At 35.4% G+C, this 15,609-nt stretch overlaps 1 protein-coding gene across 9 annotated transcripts; it reads left to right on the top strand.

Annotated features, from left to right (window-relative positions):
- The first annotated feature begins 7,086 nt into the window (after positions 1-7,086).
- Positions 7,087-15,027, top strand: si:ch211-86h15.1 (uncharacterized protein LOC558435 homolog). 9 transcript variants are annotated; one of them, XM_052609845.1, is made up of 7 exons: positions 7,087-7,162; positions 8,255-8,313; positions 8,632-9,074; positions 9,187-9,251; positions 12,417-12,533; positions 14,322-14,443; positions 14,532-15,027. In XM_052609845.1, the coding sequence occupies exons 1-7, from the start codon at positions 7,152-7,154 to the stop codon at positions 14,951-14,953; spliced, it is 1,239 nt and encodes a 412-aa protein (XP_052465805.1). In that variant the 5' UTR covers positions 7,087-7,151; the 3' UTR covers positions 14,954-15,027. The 9 variants fall into 9 exon arrangements, 7 of the variants coding, with proteins under 7 accessions (XP_052465805.1, XP_052465808.1, XP_052465804.1 ...); XM_052609848.1 differs by lacking the exon at positions 7,087-7,162 and adding an exon at positions 8,006-8,093; XR_008185907.1 differs by lacking the exon at positions 7,087-7,162 and adding an exon at positions 13,516-13,645 and having other exon boundaries at positions 8,037-8,313; positions 14,571-14,715.
- Positions 15,028-15,609: the final 582 nt, after the last annotated feature.

Here is a 15,609-nt window from a genome sequence, read left to right as displayed (position 1 = left end):
CTTTTAAGATCTTTATAGTAACTGCTTCGTCTGTACGTTCCCCTTTACCATCCGGCATTGGTTCAGTATGTTAGACCTTCGTTGTCCCTGACCCCAAAAAATGAGGTAGGCTCCTCGGACACGGGAAATCCCTAATGGACTTGTCTGGGCTCATTGCTCACATGCTAATTCAGAAGAGCTTCCGCTATGTCCCCTAATGAATCCACAGGCGTATTTATGGTTACTGACACCACCACAGCTATTCAAGGTTCATGTAATACATGTTGAAGGTTTTTTTTAGTTATGATATTTTCCCTAAGAGACAGTATGCTGTCATTAAGTAACACTTCTACAATGTTATTTGTGAAAGTGACCCATGAAAACTGTGACTGTTTCTTTACACATCTATGGTTGACAAGTGTAGAACCTTCTGTCTTTGTCCAGCACAGGTCAGTAACGGGAAGCTCTGCGGTGCTCTCGTTATGGTGATCCAAGCTTCCATCCCTTGCAGGATTAGGAGGCTGAGCAGTTAGCGGTCAGGTTAAAATGTGATGGATGATCACTGATGGTTGAGGAGCACAATGGGGCCTCTGTGACTGTCCAGGCTGCAGGAGAGCAATGTGTCCGAGACACTCACCCCAACCTTCCCTCAGCCTACTGTCAGCAGAAACAGAGGATGGCAGGGTGAAAGGTCCATGCAACTACAAACATACGAACACACACACACACACACACACACACACACACGATACACCACCCAGGAACTCTCCCTTAAGAGAAAAGCACTTTATCAGCATATTTTGTAAAGAGGTCAGGTTGCTAATGATATAACAGTTGTGTTGCTCAAAAGGGTTATCACAAGTTAAAATGTCTGTGATAAATATATTTTGAAAAAAAAAAAAGCAGAATACAAAATCATAAAAATGCACTGGCAAACACTGGCAATATCTTTGCATCATGAAAGCAACTTTTGCGAAATGCATTTAGAATCTCTGTGCAGTTATACTGTTGCCATTTTCGTTCATATAAACTGTATACTTGTCCCTTTTTGTGAATTGACTGCATAGTTGGCACTTTATTCACTATTTCTAAGCTTTGAAACTCTTATATGAGGGAACAATCAACAGTAAATTGTTTTCATAATATGACTTCGCCTGCTTAAGGTCACAATGAGCTGTATCAAGTTTAAGTGTGCCTGACTACCGACAAGCACGCTAGAAACACAGGTTTATCATGGGGGATTGAGTAGATCCTTGACCAGACAGATGATATCAGTCTAAGTGAGTAGGTCTTGGGTGTAAGGCGACATGGTGTGCTGCCCTGTCACTGAAAACAGTGCGCTACTTCTCTTCACTGACAAGCAGCAGCACATTGCAGGACAGCTGGCAAAAAGGGAGGAGGAGAGAGGGGGAATTGGCTTGTGAAGAAATGCCCAGAACGTGGCTGCATTAGCCATGGAATGCTCATTCCTCACTCATATTTCTCTCTCGAACCCTAGAAAGATATTATGGCCTCAGTTATTGCTTTAGGAGAGGGAGTACTGACTGGAACAGATGCTTGGATCTTCTGGACCGCAGCTCTGAGCTGGTCTAGCAAAATGTTCAGCGGTGTTTTTGAGGCACTCTCTCTTTCAAGTGCCTCTGTTATGACTTCTAAGCACGCTTCAAACACAGCAGCCCCACAAAGTGTTTAGACACTTGAGGCACACTTAAAAGTGTAAGATTTTGATTATATGAGATAACAAATTAGCAAAGCAAATAAAAAAAAATTTTACAGAGGGAAGTTTAAAAACATCTAGCATCATGTTTGTAGATCCTTCGTGATATTTTGTAATCAATACAAAAACATTTATACTAATTAAAATGTTGTTTGTGTGTCCAAATATTTTTCGGGCTTTTGTACATGCCAAAAAGGCACTTGAAACAGAGCAGCTGTTTGTTTGTTTTTTTGTTTGTCTGTCTGTCTGTCTGTCTGCCCTCTGTTTTACAACGCCAAAAAATTAATATACAGTAATACTAATAAAATAATAATAATAATAATATGTGAAATATCTAAAGATCAAGATAAGCTCAATTTAATAGAAGAGCAAAATATAAATTTGTCTTTTAAACAGGATTAACAAATGGCTCTCAAGTTTGCTTGTTTATTTATTTATGGACAGCTAGTTATTATACAATTGTACTTGATTTCACTAAGTGTCTGTGTACATTGTTTAAAAGACTATACCGCCGATCATGCAGTGTTTAGCATGAGTACCAGTGTTATTAACTTAAATTACAACTAATAAAATAATTTCCATTAATTGATTTTTTTTTTATATAAACTAATCAACGGAAACCTTTTAAGATCTTAAATGAAAATAGTTGGAAACAAACTGACATAGTAATAAAAAAAACTGATGAAGTACTTAAATTACTTAAAAAAAAGAAATAAAACTGAAATAAAATAAAATAAAATGTACAGAGGGAAAAAACTAACCAATAAAAATTATAAAAGTGCATAAAATTGCTGAAACTTAAACTGATAATATAATATATTATAAATAATATATTATATATATATATTATATTATAAATAAATATATTTACTTTAATAGTACAAAAATAATACTAAAATAACTCTGCCCAGTACCTGTGTTTGTACTGTCTTTAGGGCTCTCAGTCAGAAAGAAACAGTAGTGGACAGGGCCTTACAATACGATAGTCACTGGTCTCTTTTATCAGGTTATAATCCTCTACAACAAACAGAATGGAAAGCATGTGCGTGTGCAGCTGTCGATGTCTTAGTGCAAGTGGTGTCATGTTAAGTCACAAGAATGATCCTGGCTCTCTGAGCACCATGACTGCCTCACCCCTCAGCGGCACGCTACTCACTGTTAGTAAAAGTGTCTTTTCAAAAGACCACAAACAAATCGGCCTCAGTGTAGGAATGGAAAGATGAATACCACATAAAAACGATTTGGTGCTTCCACCATATTCTGTTGCAACTACCTGCTCTGGCTTTAATGTATGATGTAAAAAATAATATGATGTGTTTAAAAAAAAAATAGTAGTAGCCATTTATTTTGGCTTCAGATTTTTTAAATATGTCCCTCTGGCACTAACACACTGTTTGCTTAGCATGTTCTCTTAAGATTAGAAACAAATAAGATTACATGAAGCATCATGAAATATGATACTTAACAGTATTGCAAAAAAAAAACAGTACAAACATACTTAAGTATGTTTCCAAGCTACTGAAGAGGTCTGCAAACCCCACAGGGAACACTCTTAAAAATTTTATTGCTTGAAAAGTTTCTTCAAGCAATGCCTTAGAAGAACCATTTTTGAACCTTCAGTCAAAGGTTCTGTAAATAACTATCCCTTTCTTACCTTTTTATAATCAGAAGAACCATCTTTTGCCACAAAGAACCTTTTGTAAAACAGAAATGTTCTTCAGATGTTAAATGTTCTTTATGGAACCATTTAGACAAAAAGGTTTGTCTATGGTACCGTAAAGCAACTTTATTTTTAAGAGTGAACAATTAAAAAGGAGAGTCTTATAATATTTCAACTGTAGTGTGGTGTGTCCTGGCAGAAACTGGCAGATGGAGACAAGTTGGCACAGAATGTTTACAGCTAATTGCTTTCATTGTTAAAGCGTTTTCACTCAATATCCTGTTAATCTTGAGTACCTATAGAGTAGTACTGCATCCTTCATAACTCCAAAAAGTCTTTAGTTTTATTATATTCATAAGAGAAAGATAGTCTGTACCGATTTTTCCCGGAAAAACACGACCGGCTGGAGGCGTGACGTGTGGGCGGAGCTAAAGAATCACGAGCGCCAGTAGGCTTTTGCGTTGAGAGCATGTGGAAGCTGTGACATTACCCAGAGCTGTTGAAAATCATATTTAACGGCTCTGACATTGCCTTGAGGAAAAAACCATCATCCAAAACAAACCATGGCTAACAGTCAGATTCAGCGTATATTTATGATCCAGAATCAGATCCAGAAGCTGAAGCAGCATCAGCAACGACGTCTCTATGTGGTATGTACTGAAACTGTATATATTTTCTTAGCGGTTTTGGAAAATGACTAAGTTCCACTTTGTCGTTTTTTTTTTTTTTTTTTTTTTTTTTTTTTTTTTAAGCTGTACATGTGGAAAGTGCAGTTTGATGACAACATCGCATGTTGTTTACTTGATGTGCTTACGCACCGATAGCTAAGTTAACAACACAGAGATATTTGAAGCAGTTTTACTCACCGCCTGTGGTTCCAACACACGATCGTGACCCTTTTTCGTTTGGGACTGCATTATCCTTAAGAAATAAATGATGTGCAAATCCGCGTCAAACTGGGCCTTGTTTGTAAAACAAGCATCTTCGAAATGCAGGGAACAAACACAAACACTTGCACAACTCCGTTGATGCTCTGTAAAAATAAACTCCATCCACTGGTCCCTTAATGCTGTTTTTTCTTTGGTAATCTGTGCAGGGTTGTCTTGCCCTGGCAACCAAAAACACACTCCTTTTGTGACATTTCGCGACGCTTTCGATCTGATCAGTGAATGTCTGTTGTGCTCTCAGTGCTGTGCTATACGGGAGCGCGCGCTCTTCCGGCAGAAGTGCACTTAGGACCCATATAAGGAAATTCCGCTCCATCTAACGTCACACAGAGCCATACTCGAAAAAAAACTTTTTGGAACAGAAATACTCCTTCAAACGTACAACTTAATTTTTTAAACTTTGTCCATGTTTAGCATGGGAATCCAACTCTTTAACAGTTATTATCTTTAACATAATTCGTGTTATCCTTCTATTCAACTAATTCAGAAATTATTTCCATGAGCCATACTCAAATTTGCATGTAGCCTATTCTACAACATTACCAACCTCATGTGATAAACTATTAATCACCTTCTTAAACTGTGGCAATGTGACTGCGGTCTCTCATGGGTCACTTAAATAGACCAGACAAGCCGTTAACGATACATCACTTTCTAAGAGCACAATCATGGCGGCCGTCCATGTGGGAAGCTGGTGGAAACACCTCTTGACAAGAGCATCATTGAACAGCTGACAACCTCTTTAAACCCCACAATATGCTACACTGTCCTTCAAGAGACTTCATCAAAAAAAAAAAAAAAAAAAACCTAAATAAAAATACTCTGCATTTTCATGTAGTGTAGGCCTATTAATGCTAAAAATGGATCACCTACTACAGCAGGGTTATTCAAATCTTGCCCTGGAGGGCCAATGCGGTGCAGAGTTTGGCTCCAACCCTGATCAAAGTCACCTGCTTGTGATTTTCTAATGATCCCTAAAACATTGATTAGCATGCTCAGGTGTGTTGGAGCCAAACTCTGCATTGGCCCTCCAGGGCAAGATTTGAATAGCCCTGACCTACAGTATGACCTCCCTATGAATTGTTTGCAGTGCCAGTCAAGATCAATATGTCTATTCTGTGTTTTTCACATAACCGGGTTTGTGTTCCTGTTGAATTCCATTTGATTGTCACCCACAGACTTACATTTATGCCTCAATGCCATAAACATCCTGGAATAGCATGCTTTAAATACTTTTTCTCTGCAGTGTACAGTATGAACCTAATATTAGTCTTTGGAATCTGAATAGATTTCAAAGACATGCATCCTCTTCATTCCAGCATATCGGAGGATAGTTTTTCATTCTCAGCAGTTAATGGCAATCATTCCATAGATGGATGCATAAAAAATCACAACGCTTTTTGATTGAAACATTTGTGGTCATTATTTGCACATGACACTGGTTTGAAAATGTGGGGCTGGGATGGGTCTGCATTCAAATGTTTTTTTTTTTGTGGAAACTATGCCAACAATGCTCCTAATTTTGTTTGACTTTTATGTCTGGATTCCAGTTGTGACGTTAAGGAAAGTTGAGCCTTGTCCCAGGCATTATCGGCGAGTAAAAATATGGCCTACAAGCTTCTCTGCTCGTCCCTTACTGTTTATATCTGACTCTGGGCTCCAGTGACCTTCTCCCATGTCATGAGGAGCACAAATTTAGTGCTTTGGTTTCTGGAGCGACCAAATAGTTAGACAACATTGAAGACGGGGTGTGAATGCCCATGATGCAGATACGGTTACTCTTACTTGAAGAGACAAACACGGAATCTAGTGTAAACATCCCAGTCACTGGAATGCAACTTTAGGAAAGTGACACAGATACCAAGCACATCCCTGACTTCAGTGACTTGATGGACAAAGAAATGTTCCAGGCAAGGTAGCTTCCTACTATATAAACATAACTCAACCTTCATACACATTGTTTAAAAGAATAAATGGTCGTTTACAGAGTTTTACGAGTTGCTGGTTAGAGTGCCATGTGCGTGTTTCTGTGGGGCGTTGAGATGACACAGAATGACAGTTATGTAGTAGTTGTGCTGACAGGTCTTTGGCACATTCATGCCAGCACAGTGGCATCTGATGTGTCACTGCTTGGACACTAAGCAGTTTTTTTTCCAAACTTGCTTGGATCACTGTGTTTTAAATATCCCACCGAGTTCTGATTGATTTGCAATGCTGATGCAGCACATTATCGAAAACAACCAACTGATATATATATATATATATATATATATATATATATATATATATATATATATATATATATATATATATATATATATATATATATATATATATTAAGATACATTCTAAGAAATGTGTATTTTGTGTGATTTTCTTTCATACAGTATAGATTTAAATATGTATGATTTAAAAAAAAAAAAATCATTGTCAGTGCCATTTAGATTTGATGCTTTTCTAAAGTACTATTTATTTACGTTATTTATTTTTACTAGTGCACACATATAGTACTGTAATTTGTTACATTTCTTCAGGTTTAATATATATATATATATATATATATATATATATATATATATATATATATATATATATATATATATATATATATATATATATATATATATATATATATATATAAAATTTAGTAGTGTGTATATGTCTTATAGAAATATGTATTATAGTAATCCAAACAACAGGTACTGACAGATACACGTGGATAGCAGGTGAGCGATTGGTCAACAGAGCAATGCTGAGATAGTTCAGTGAATCACAGTCTTATCTTTGTATGTTTGGATGAACTGCTGTTGGTGAGCCGGATCCGGAGGTTGGATGCAGATGAATATTGATGAGAAGAAGGTAAGTCCAAAAATATTAAATATAAATAAAAGTATAAATAAAAAATATATAAGAAAAACTATTACTGACCTCAAACTAATGAACTGTAATGGGTTCTTTGAGAATTATTCAAGAGCAACTGGATACTGATTATACATACATACATATATACATACATACATATATATATATATACATACAAAAAGACATTCAGCAATAAGGTAATGTGTTTTGGCACTAATCTGAGGTGGTCTGAAGAGAGAGTTTGTGACCGTAGTTGGAGAATAGTAGGCAGGTGGCCAGGCAAGGCCTGTCATGAGGAAGATTGGAGCTGACAGCTGGCCTTGTCAAACAATGACTTATTCTTCACCATCCACTACACTATAAACCTGCTCTCAACTGCTCACACACTCCAGGATCCCCTGTGTGTTTGACTGCAAGCAGAACTGTACCATTTTTCTCCTCTGACATAGTATAAATTCTTGTTGTGTCAATATTTTAGAGTATATAAGGCAATATCTAATATCTGATCCATTTCAGATGATTTAAAAAAAAAAAAAAGAATTTCTAAATAATGTTAAAGAATAGCTAATTTTATTTGGTTGCCATCTTAATCTAATGGCTCTTATTTAAACTTTAACGATGATGGTATTTTGGTGGAAATTTTAATTTTTTTTCATTTATTATTATTCAGTCATTTTTATTGGCTGAGCATTCTTCGTGGCAAAATAAATAATAAGGTGGTAAACATATATATATATATATATATATATATATATATATATATATATATATATATATATATATATATATATATATATATATATATATATAGACGAACACACACAGCGCACATCCAGACCAGTAGGTGGCGCTGATTACAAACGCACTACGGCAGGATAAACGCAGACAAAACAACAGACGAGAAACGTTATGGATGTGGAAGTAAGAGGTGGATATACACCTTAGTTTGACATTTTATGAACTCACAATGTCTAAGCTGCAGATTTTAAGTGTTTTTCTGACAGAGAGATTAACTCTGGCTGCGCAGGAGATATTTAAGGGTGTGGAAGACATATTTTCAGAGTATAATGAGGAGATTTGTCGCTCCAGACAGGAGATTGAGCTGCTCAAGAGGAGACTGCAGCAGGCAGGAGTTCAGATGGACTCTGGTTAGTCAGTCCACCTTACATCTGATTCTAACGTATTATTTACATATTATGATTTTGAAAAAAATTGTATTAACACTAATAGTTAGGAATATTTAATGTGCTTTAAATCAGCCACGCCCCTTTAAATAGTTCACAATATTTATGTTTAAATTATGCCAGTTAGAGCCAATGAATAACAACACTGCCAATTTTATTATGCATCTGCGTTCTTTGTTAGTTATGTACCACTCGGACTAATTTACATTTTTACACACCTGACACATTCTTCTTGATCTTCAAGAGCTGAAGTATGTTTATTTGTTATGTTTATTCACAAAGAAACGCAGCCCTGCTCCTCTGAGACTCAAGGAAAGAAATACACCCAGACATTTTCAGAGGAATGGAGATCTGAACACGATTTTAAGGACACTGAGATGCATATGAAACTAGAAGTTTATACACAGCAGGAGGAGAAAGAAGAGCAAATGCCTGTGTGCAGTGAATCAGCATCTTTATCACTGTGTCTGGACAATCATCATGATCAGACGCCCAGCAAAGACACTGAAACCCAAATGATGGACAGTAGTGAGAATAATTGTCCTTTTATTAACAAAGCACCTCAAATAAAGACTGAACTTGAGAGTAATTCTGAAACGATTACCACCTGTCAAGTACAGCAGCACATCACAAAACACGGCTCGAGTGATTCAGGGGCCAGTGATGCCAACAAAATCACATTCAGCCACATTGGATCCCCCAGACAAGAGACACAAACATTTCATGTAAGTCTTTGTACATGTAGAAAACTCCTCTTAATGTGAAGTATTATTGGTTTCATTTAATTAAAAAACTTGAATCCATAAATGTGAGCTGATGGATGTCATTGTTTTTCAGCCGCCCTTCAGAAATCAAGAGATGTTGACGCATCACAGAATGGAGTTGGCCCAGATAAGAGAGAGGTACTTGAATTGATTCTTTACTGTTTCATCTAAGCTGATTTGAGTTGACATTTTGTAGTGAAATAAAAAATGCACTAGCTAGACTACACAAATTATTTTACTGTCATACATGTAATTTGACTCAAAATCTGCTAAAAAGTAATTAATAACTGTCACCCGTCCTGTAGACGGGACGTCTATATTTACTTCACTATATTACAAATCTAATCTAATCTTGACAAACTATATATCGTTAGAAAGTCTAAGACTCCCAAATATATATTTTACCAATGTTTTTTTGTTAAAAAAAAATTATATAGGAAAAGTAATAGATTAATTTATGACTAGAGTGCACCTAAAAAATCTACATTATAACAGGAGTTTTGACCTTTGTTTAAAAAAAGACTTATTCGTTGCCTTTTTCTCTATCACATTTTAGAAATCATCAGAAATTATATATCAACTGAAAACTTAAAATCTCAAAATTCATCCTTTAAAATGTTTTATAATTCATGAATTATAAAAATTTAAGCTTGAATCGTGCACTATAAAGTCTATGTTCAAAAATGTGAGTGACAGTTATTAAACAACAGGTTTAAAAGTGTTTATTTTTTCACTGTTATGCTATTGTTTTCATTGTATTAGTCTCTTTGTAACTAGGGGTGCTCCGATCACGATCGGCCCGATCGTTAATGCGCATCTCGTCAGTAAAGCCGGTTCTCTAATCAGCGATTAATTCCATCAGGTGCGTGATTTCACATAGAGCAGCTGTTACTACACAGAGCCGTTGTTAACTGAGAAGATGCGCCAAAAAACGCTGAAAATTAACGTGATTTGCGCATCTTCTCTATTAACAACGGCTCTGTGTAGTAACAGCTGCTCTATGTGAAATCACGCACCTGATGGAATTAACCGCTGATTAGAGAACCGGCTTTACTGACAAGATGCGCATAACGATCGGAGATCGTGATCGGAGCACCCCTATTTGTAACATGGAATTTAAGCCACAAAATTAACTTAATTCTGTAAAATAGGTATATTGAACTCTGCAAAAAGCATTTCAGTTACCCAAAAATCCAACATAGTTCACCACTTATGCATGTTATCACATCTGTCAAAAAGGCTGGCTGTCGTTGGAATAATAGAACTAAAAGCATTGACATAACACACTCATGGGCATCGATTACTTACCACTGAATATTTTCCTGGCTAAGAAATAAATGATTATTGCTTATGAGCCATCTGTTTTCAAATCCAGATCATTTGAATTTCACAACATCAGTGTCTGTCAAAACATACCATGCACAATACACACTAGTGTTTATGAGAATAAGAGATCCAGATGATTTGCTGACAGGTAATTAATACAAATATTTAAAAAAAAAAAAAATTATCACTGTCTTCTCAGTTGTTTTCAAGATTAAGGCAAATTAGCAAAGTTTAATAAAATTATATTAAATTTTCCAATAAAAGATGATCTTTATATGATTTGTTACATTGCGCAAGCAAATTTCGAGAGAAATTTGTATTATTATAAACTTATTAAATATGATTTAATTTCTCTTGTTTCAGTCTGTCTCCACTGTTATAAAACATTGAAAACAGTATCTCAAAAAAAAAAAAAGTGATCAGTAAAGGGTTTTTGATGCTTTTGATTTATTCTCATCCTGGGTGATTCTCACATATGCATCAAAACATATCCAGATCAACCACACCATGTTACTTAACTGTACTTTTACTGCCGTTACTGCTTATAATTTTAGTCTGTGAAATTTTTACTGTTGCACACATTTCTCAATAGAGCAGAGTTAGATGGCTTTAATCTTTAATGCTAATGCTGAAACTTCATAAGCATTATTGATGTTAATACTTTTAACTAAACATTTTTAAATAAATTATAATCTACCGTTCAAAAGTTTAGGCTCAATAAGATTTAATAAAAAAATGCAGTCAAAAAGGTTATATTGTAAAATAATATTATAATTTGAAATTACTGTTTTCTGTTTGTATATAATTTATGTAATTTATTCCTGTGATGCAAAGCTGATTTTTCAATATGTTTGATAATATGTTGATTTGCTGCTCAAGAAACATTTCTTATTATCTTATGTTGATAACAGTTGTGCTGCTTAAAACTTAGGGGAAACTGATTTATTTGAATACTCATTTATGTGAAGTTAAAATCTTAAGTAACATTTATAAATATATTTACTGTCACTTTTGACCAATTTAATGCTTCATTGCTGGACCCTTGCATTTTGAATGTTTAATTAATTGAAGCATTTAAATACTATAGTATAATTATAGTGGCACTAGACTGCACATTCTCTTTCAGTCATATGCATGATGTGAACTCAGGGGCTGGCATCCCACTAGCCAGTTTTTCAGCAAATTTCCAGGTAGTTTCATGTGCTTGCAGCCACATCCCTCAGCAGTTGGGTGCTATTAGCCTCAGTGTCCTGCTGAGTTAAAGGGATGGTTCACTTTGAAATTAAATTTTGGTATGTTTTAGCTTACCTCAAAGGCATCCAAGATGTAGGTGTCTTTGTATCCGCAGTAGTTTCAATTTTAATATTTTTAAGTCAAACCGTTCTTGTCTGTGACTCATATAATGGAGGTCTATGGTCACCATCTCAAAGAGCATGCACAGAGATGTCCAAATTAATCAATTCCCCGTCGTAAGTACACATTGATGACCTAAGACACGAAACTAGCGGTTTGAATGCCATTGAGGTAAGCTGAAAACATACCAAAATTTAATTTGAGAGTGAACTATCCCTTTAAGAGTTAACACTCTGCTTAGTCTCTGACAGTATCCAACATCTGATTTTATCTCTCAGACTGTCATTCATGGCCTAGTTAGTAACCTGATTGTGTTCCATTGTGATTGTGTGGCAAGACTTTTTTCACGGGGTTTTCTACATTATATCTTCGACAAGAACTGGATGGACAAACAAAATCACACTCATTCATAGGGCAAAGTAAGTCAGAGGCAGTGATTTAGCCTGTTAACCCTTTTATGTGAGCTCTAACAGAAAAGAGTGAGATTTTAGCTGAAATATTCTTTAGGTGTGACATGCCCTACCAAAATAGAGTTATTTCAAGTTGGCTAGTGGGACATGTCCCTAAAGAAGCAAATGCTTATGATAGTTCCTTCTTTAAGGTCCAATTTTTCTTGTTGTTTAGATTGGCAGATGAAGAGCGAAAGAAGACTGCAGCTCAAGCTAGATCCCTTAAGCACAAGCAGAAAGTGTACGGGAGTCCTGAGCTTCGTGAGGCGTACAGGAAAAAGGAGAGAGAGAGGTATACTGCAGCTTAAAGGAAGAAATAGTGTTCAGGGGTGACTGTAGGTTAGATTGCATGACCAATGCAAGTAGATATGCAATGTTTTAAATACTATAGTAGCAACAGATCATATATGCTTAATAAACATACAAAAGTGTAAAGTTTTGGGGTCAGATTTTTATTTTCATTTTTTATTAATACTTTATTTAGCAAGGATCCATTTAATGGTTTAAAAAGTGACGGTAAAGACATTTAGTAATGTTACAAATTTCTATTGCAAATAAATCTTTTGAACTTAGTTCATCCAAAAATCCTGACAAAAAAATATATAATGTTTTCCAGAAAAAAGCAGCAGACGAATTATCAAATTTTAAATTTAAAAAATATTTCACAGTATTACTCTTTTACTGTATTTTTGATCAAATAAATTCAGCCTTGAGGAGTATGAGAGACTTTCAAAATCATAAAAAATCTCACAGACACCAAACTTACATTGCACTTTTTTTCATAGTTTTGCTGTTCCTGCGAGTTATAGTCAGGTGCGATTTATTTATCAAAATTAATTTGACATGAACCAAGAGAAATGAACCAACAGAAAACATTACCGTCTCCAGCCACGAGAGGGCGCTCTATGCTGCTCAGTGCTCCTGTAGTCTACCACTGAGCAGCATAGAGCGCCCTCTCGTGGCTGTAGATGGTAATGTTTTTTCTTGGTTCTAAATAAATGCGACTTATAGTCCAGTGCGACTTGTTTTTTTCTTCGTCATGACGTATTTTTGGACTGATGCGACTTATACTCAGGTGCGACTTATAGTCCGAAAAATACGGTGTATATATATATATATATATACACACCCACACACACACACCACGGCATTATAAGTGTTGTGTAATATGTAGCAATGTATTTAGAAAGAGGTCTCAATGTGAGAATAAGCTTTAGATTGAGCTTTTTAGAATCAGCTTGAGACTGACTCAATGATATTTCTCATTTTTGTAGATATCAAAGACGAAAATCTCAGGGGAAAGTGAAATTCGCTAAAGATCTGAACCCAATAGAATTAAGAAGACAACAGAAAAAGTGGAGGGAGAATTCAGCCGCTTACAGGAGAAAGAAAACATTTCAGGAGGTTTTAGTCAATATTAAAGAAGACATTAATCAAGCCATCCCAGAGCCAGAGCCGTCCACCTCCTCTGATCAACATTATGGGGTTTTTAATGTTCACTGAGAGATATGGGCAAAATATTCCTGTTTCTCAATTGATAGATTATATGAGTATGTCACTAGCCAGTGCCAAGGTCATTGGTAGGATTCCCAGAAAATGCTAAAATCAATGTATTTAATGCGCTTTACAACATCTGCCAAATGCATAAATGTAAATATTCTTTTTAAAAAAGTAAACTGCATGCATTCTGACAGAAATACTAGCACAAACACATTCATTCCTTGTCATCGGTGTAATAATTTGATTCAGATTTACTTTAGATTACACAAATGACCAGGTATTTATTTTATTTTTTATGCTCTTGATGAATTTCCAAATAAAATGAAAATAGTGAATGAAGCAGTAGCATGCAATGTGGTTGTTTTTTCATCTGAGTGGAGTGGAGGAAAAACATTAGGAATGATGAAGAAAAAAATAAAATATGGTGTAAACTGTTCCAAGTTTAACCATTACACTATTTGGAAATTTGTTTGTTAGAATCACCCAATGAGAATAGTTTGACTCCTAGTAAATATCATCAATACATCTGTTTAAATTCATGCCCAACCTGAAGTAACATGCATTTATTTTTCCCCACAAGAAAACTGCAATCAAAGCAGGAAAGAAAAAGGAGGAATAAGAGTGAAAAAGAGGAAATTCAAAGAGTTAAGAAGGTCAGACAAATTGAAGAAGTCGCACATGATAAAGAACAACTACAAACACGTAAGGGCATTCAAATTAACAATGCTACTTGAAAAGAAATTAATTGAATAAAATATTTAACAAAATAGCGTTTTCACATCTCTTTTAGAATCCCAGGAGAATAAAAAGTGTAATTTTACCTCTTCAGTAGAGTCAAAGACAAACTTGGCTGACATTTGTTTGGAGGACGTACAGCCTGAAGAGGAGCTATCTGAAAGCTACCCGACACATCGTGATATTCACGGAGATCCACGCGGTACAGGAGAGTATTTGTGTGTCATGTGCAACAGGAGATTCGGCTCGCACGGACGGCTGAAAATTCATCTGCGAGTTCATTCTGGAGAGAAACCCTACCACTGCAACTTTTGTGGGAAAAACTTTAGACAATCAAGTCACCTGAACACACACGTGAGGATCCACACGGGAGAGAAACCTCACATCTGTCAGACCTGTGGGAAGACGTTTATTGACTCGAGTGCAAGAAACAGACACTTCAAAAAATGTGTTCTTATCTCTCTGCAAGCAAAATGAAATCATATGGAGCACCTGTTGATGTCTGTAGTTCACTGAATTGGAATGGCACAGTAAAGGCTGAAATAATGGCAGCTAATTTTTCATAATTGGGATACATAAAATCCAATCCAGGGTCATAAAAACATATCCGTTGGAAGAGTGATGTGTCTTTAAAAAGATTTGACATCGTTTTTAAACAGAAATTCCACCTGAACTCCTTGAAGCTATGGCTCACATTTTAACCATGCAATGCAGTGTTCATTACCTGAGAAAATCTTACTGCTGCTTCTGTTCATGCCTCCAGATTTTACCTTCTTCTACTTAATTTTAAATGTTTATAAGATAGCATATTTAAGAGAAAATGTACTACTTGATTTAATACTGTTTTTTTAAAAGCAAACAAAATATTTTATATAATTTTTCTTGGTACGTTTCTTTGGTCTCATTTTTCCACTGTTAGTATGGAATATAATGGGTGTATTTTGTCTGCGAGGTCTTATAAATGACAGATTTATATCGCCTTTTATTATTATTATTATTCTTTTTCACAGTTTTATTTTAGTTCTGAGGTTTATCTTCATATAAACAGTCATTTTTACAACAGAAATCATGCAAAAAGAAAAACAACAACATTTATTAATTAGTAATTGCTGTATTGTAATTAAATGTTTTAG

This window comes from Carassius gibelio, chromosome A11 (genome assembly GCF_023724105.1).
Source record: "Carassius gibelio isolate Cgi1373 ecotype wild population from Czech Republic chromosome A11, carGib1.2-hapl.c, whole genome shotgun sequence".
In the NCBI taxonomy this organism is placed as follows: Eukaryota; Metazoa; Chordata; class Actinopteri; order Cypriniformes; family Cyprinidae; genus Carassius; species Carassius gibelio.
Note: the sequence above shows the minus strand (reverse complement) of the source record. Positions and strands in the feature narration are given on the sequence as shown.

Excerpts from the sequence above, each read along its gene's own strand:
- si:ch211-86h15.1 (XM_052609842.1), top strand. The coding sequence starts at position 8,133 with ATGTCTAAGCTGCAGATTTTAAGTGTTTTTCTGACAGAGAGATTAACT. Across the intron at positions 12,534-14,321 it reads AGGAAAAAGGAGAGAGAGAG|AAAACTGCAATCAAAGCAGG; the intron begins GTATACTGCAGC and ends TTTCCCCACAAG. Across the intron at positions 14,444-14,531 it reads TAAAGAACAACTACAAACAC|AATCCCAGGAGAATAAAAAG; the intron begins GTAAGGGCATTC and ends CATCTCTTTTAG.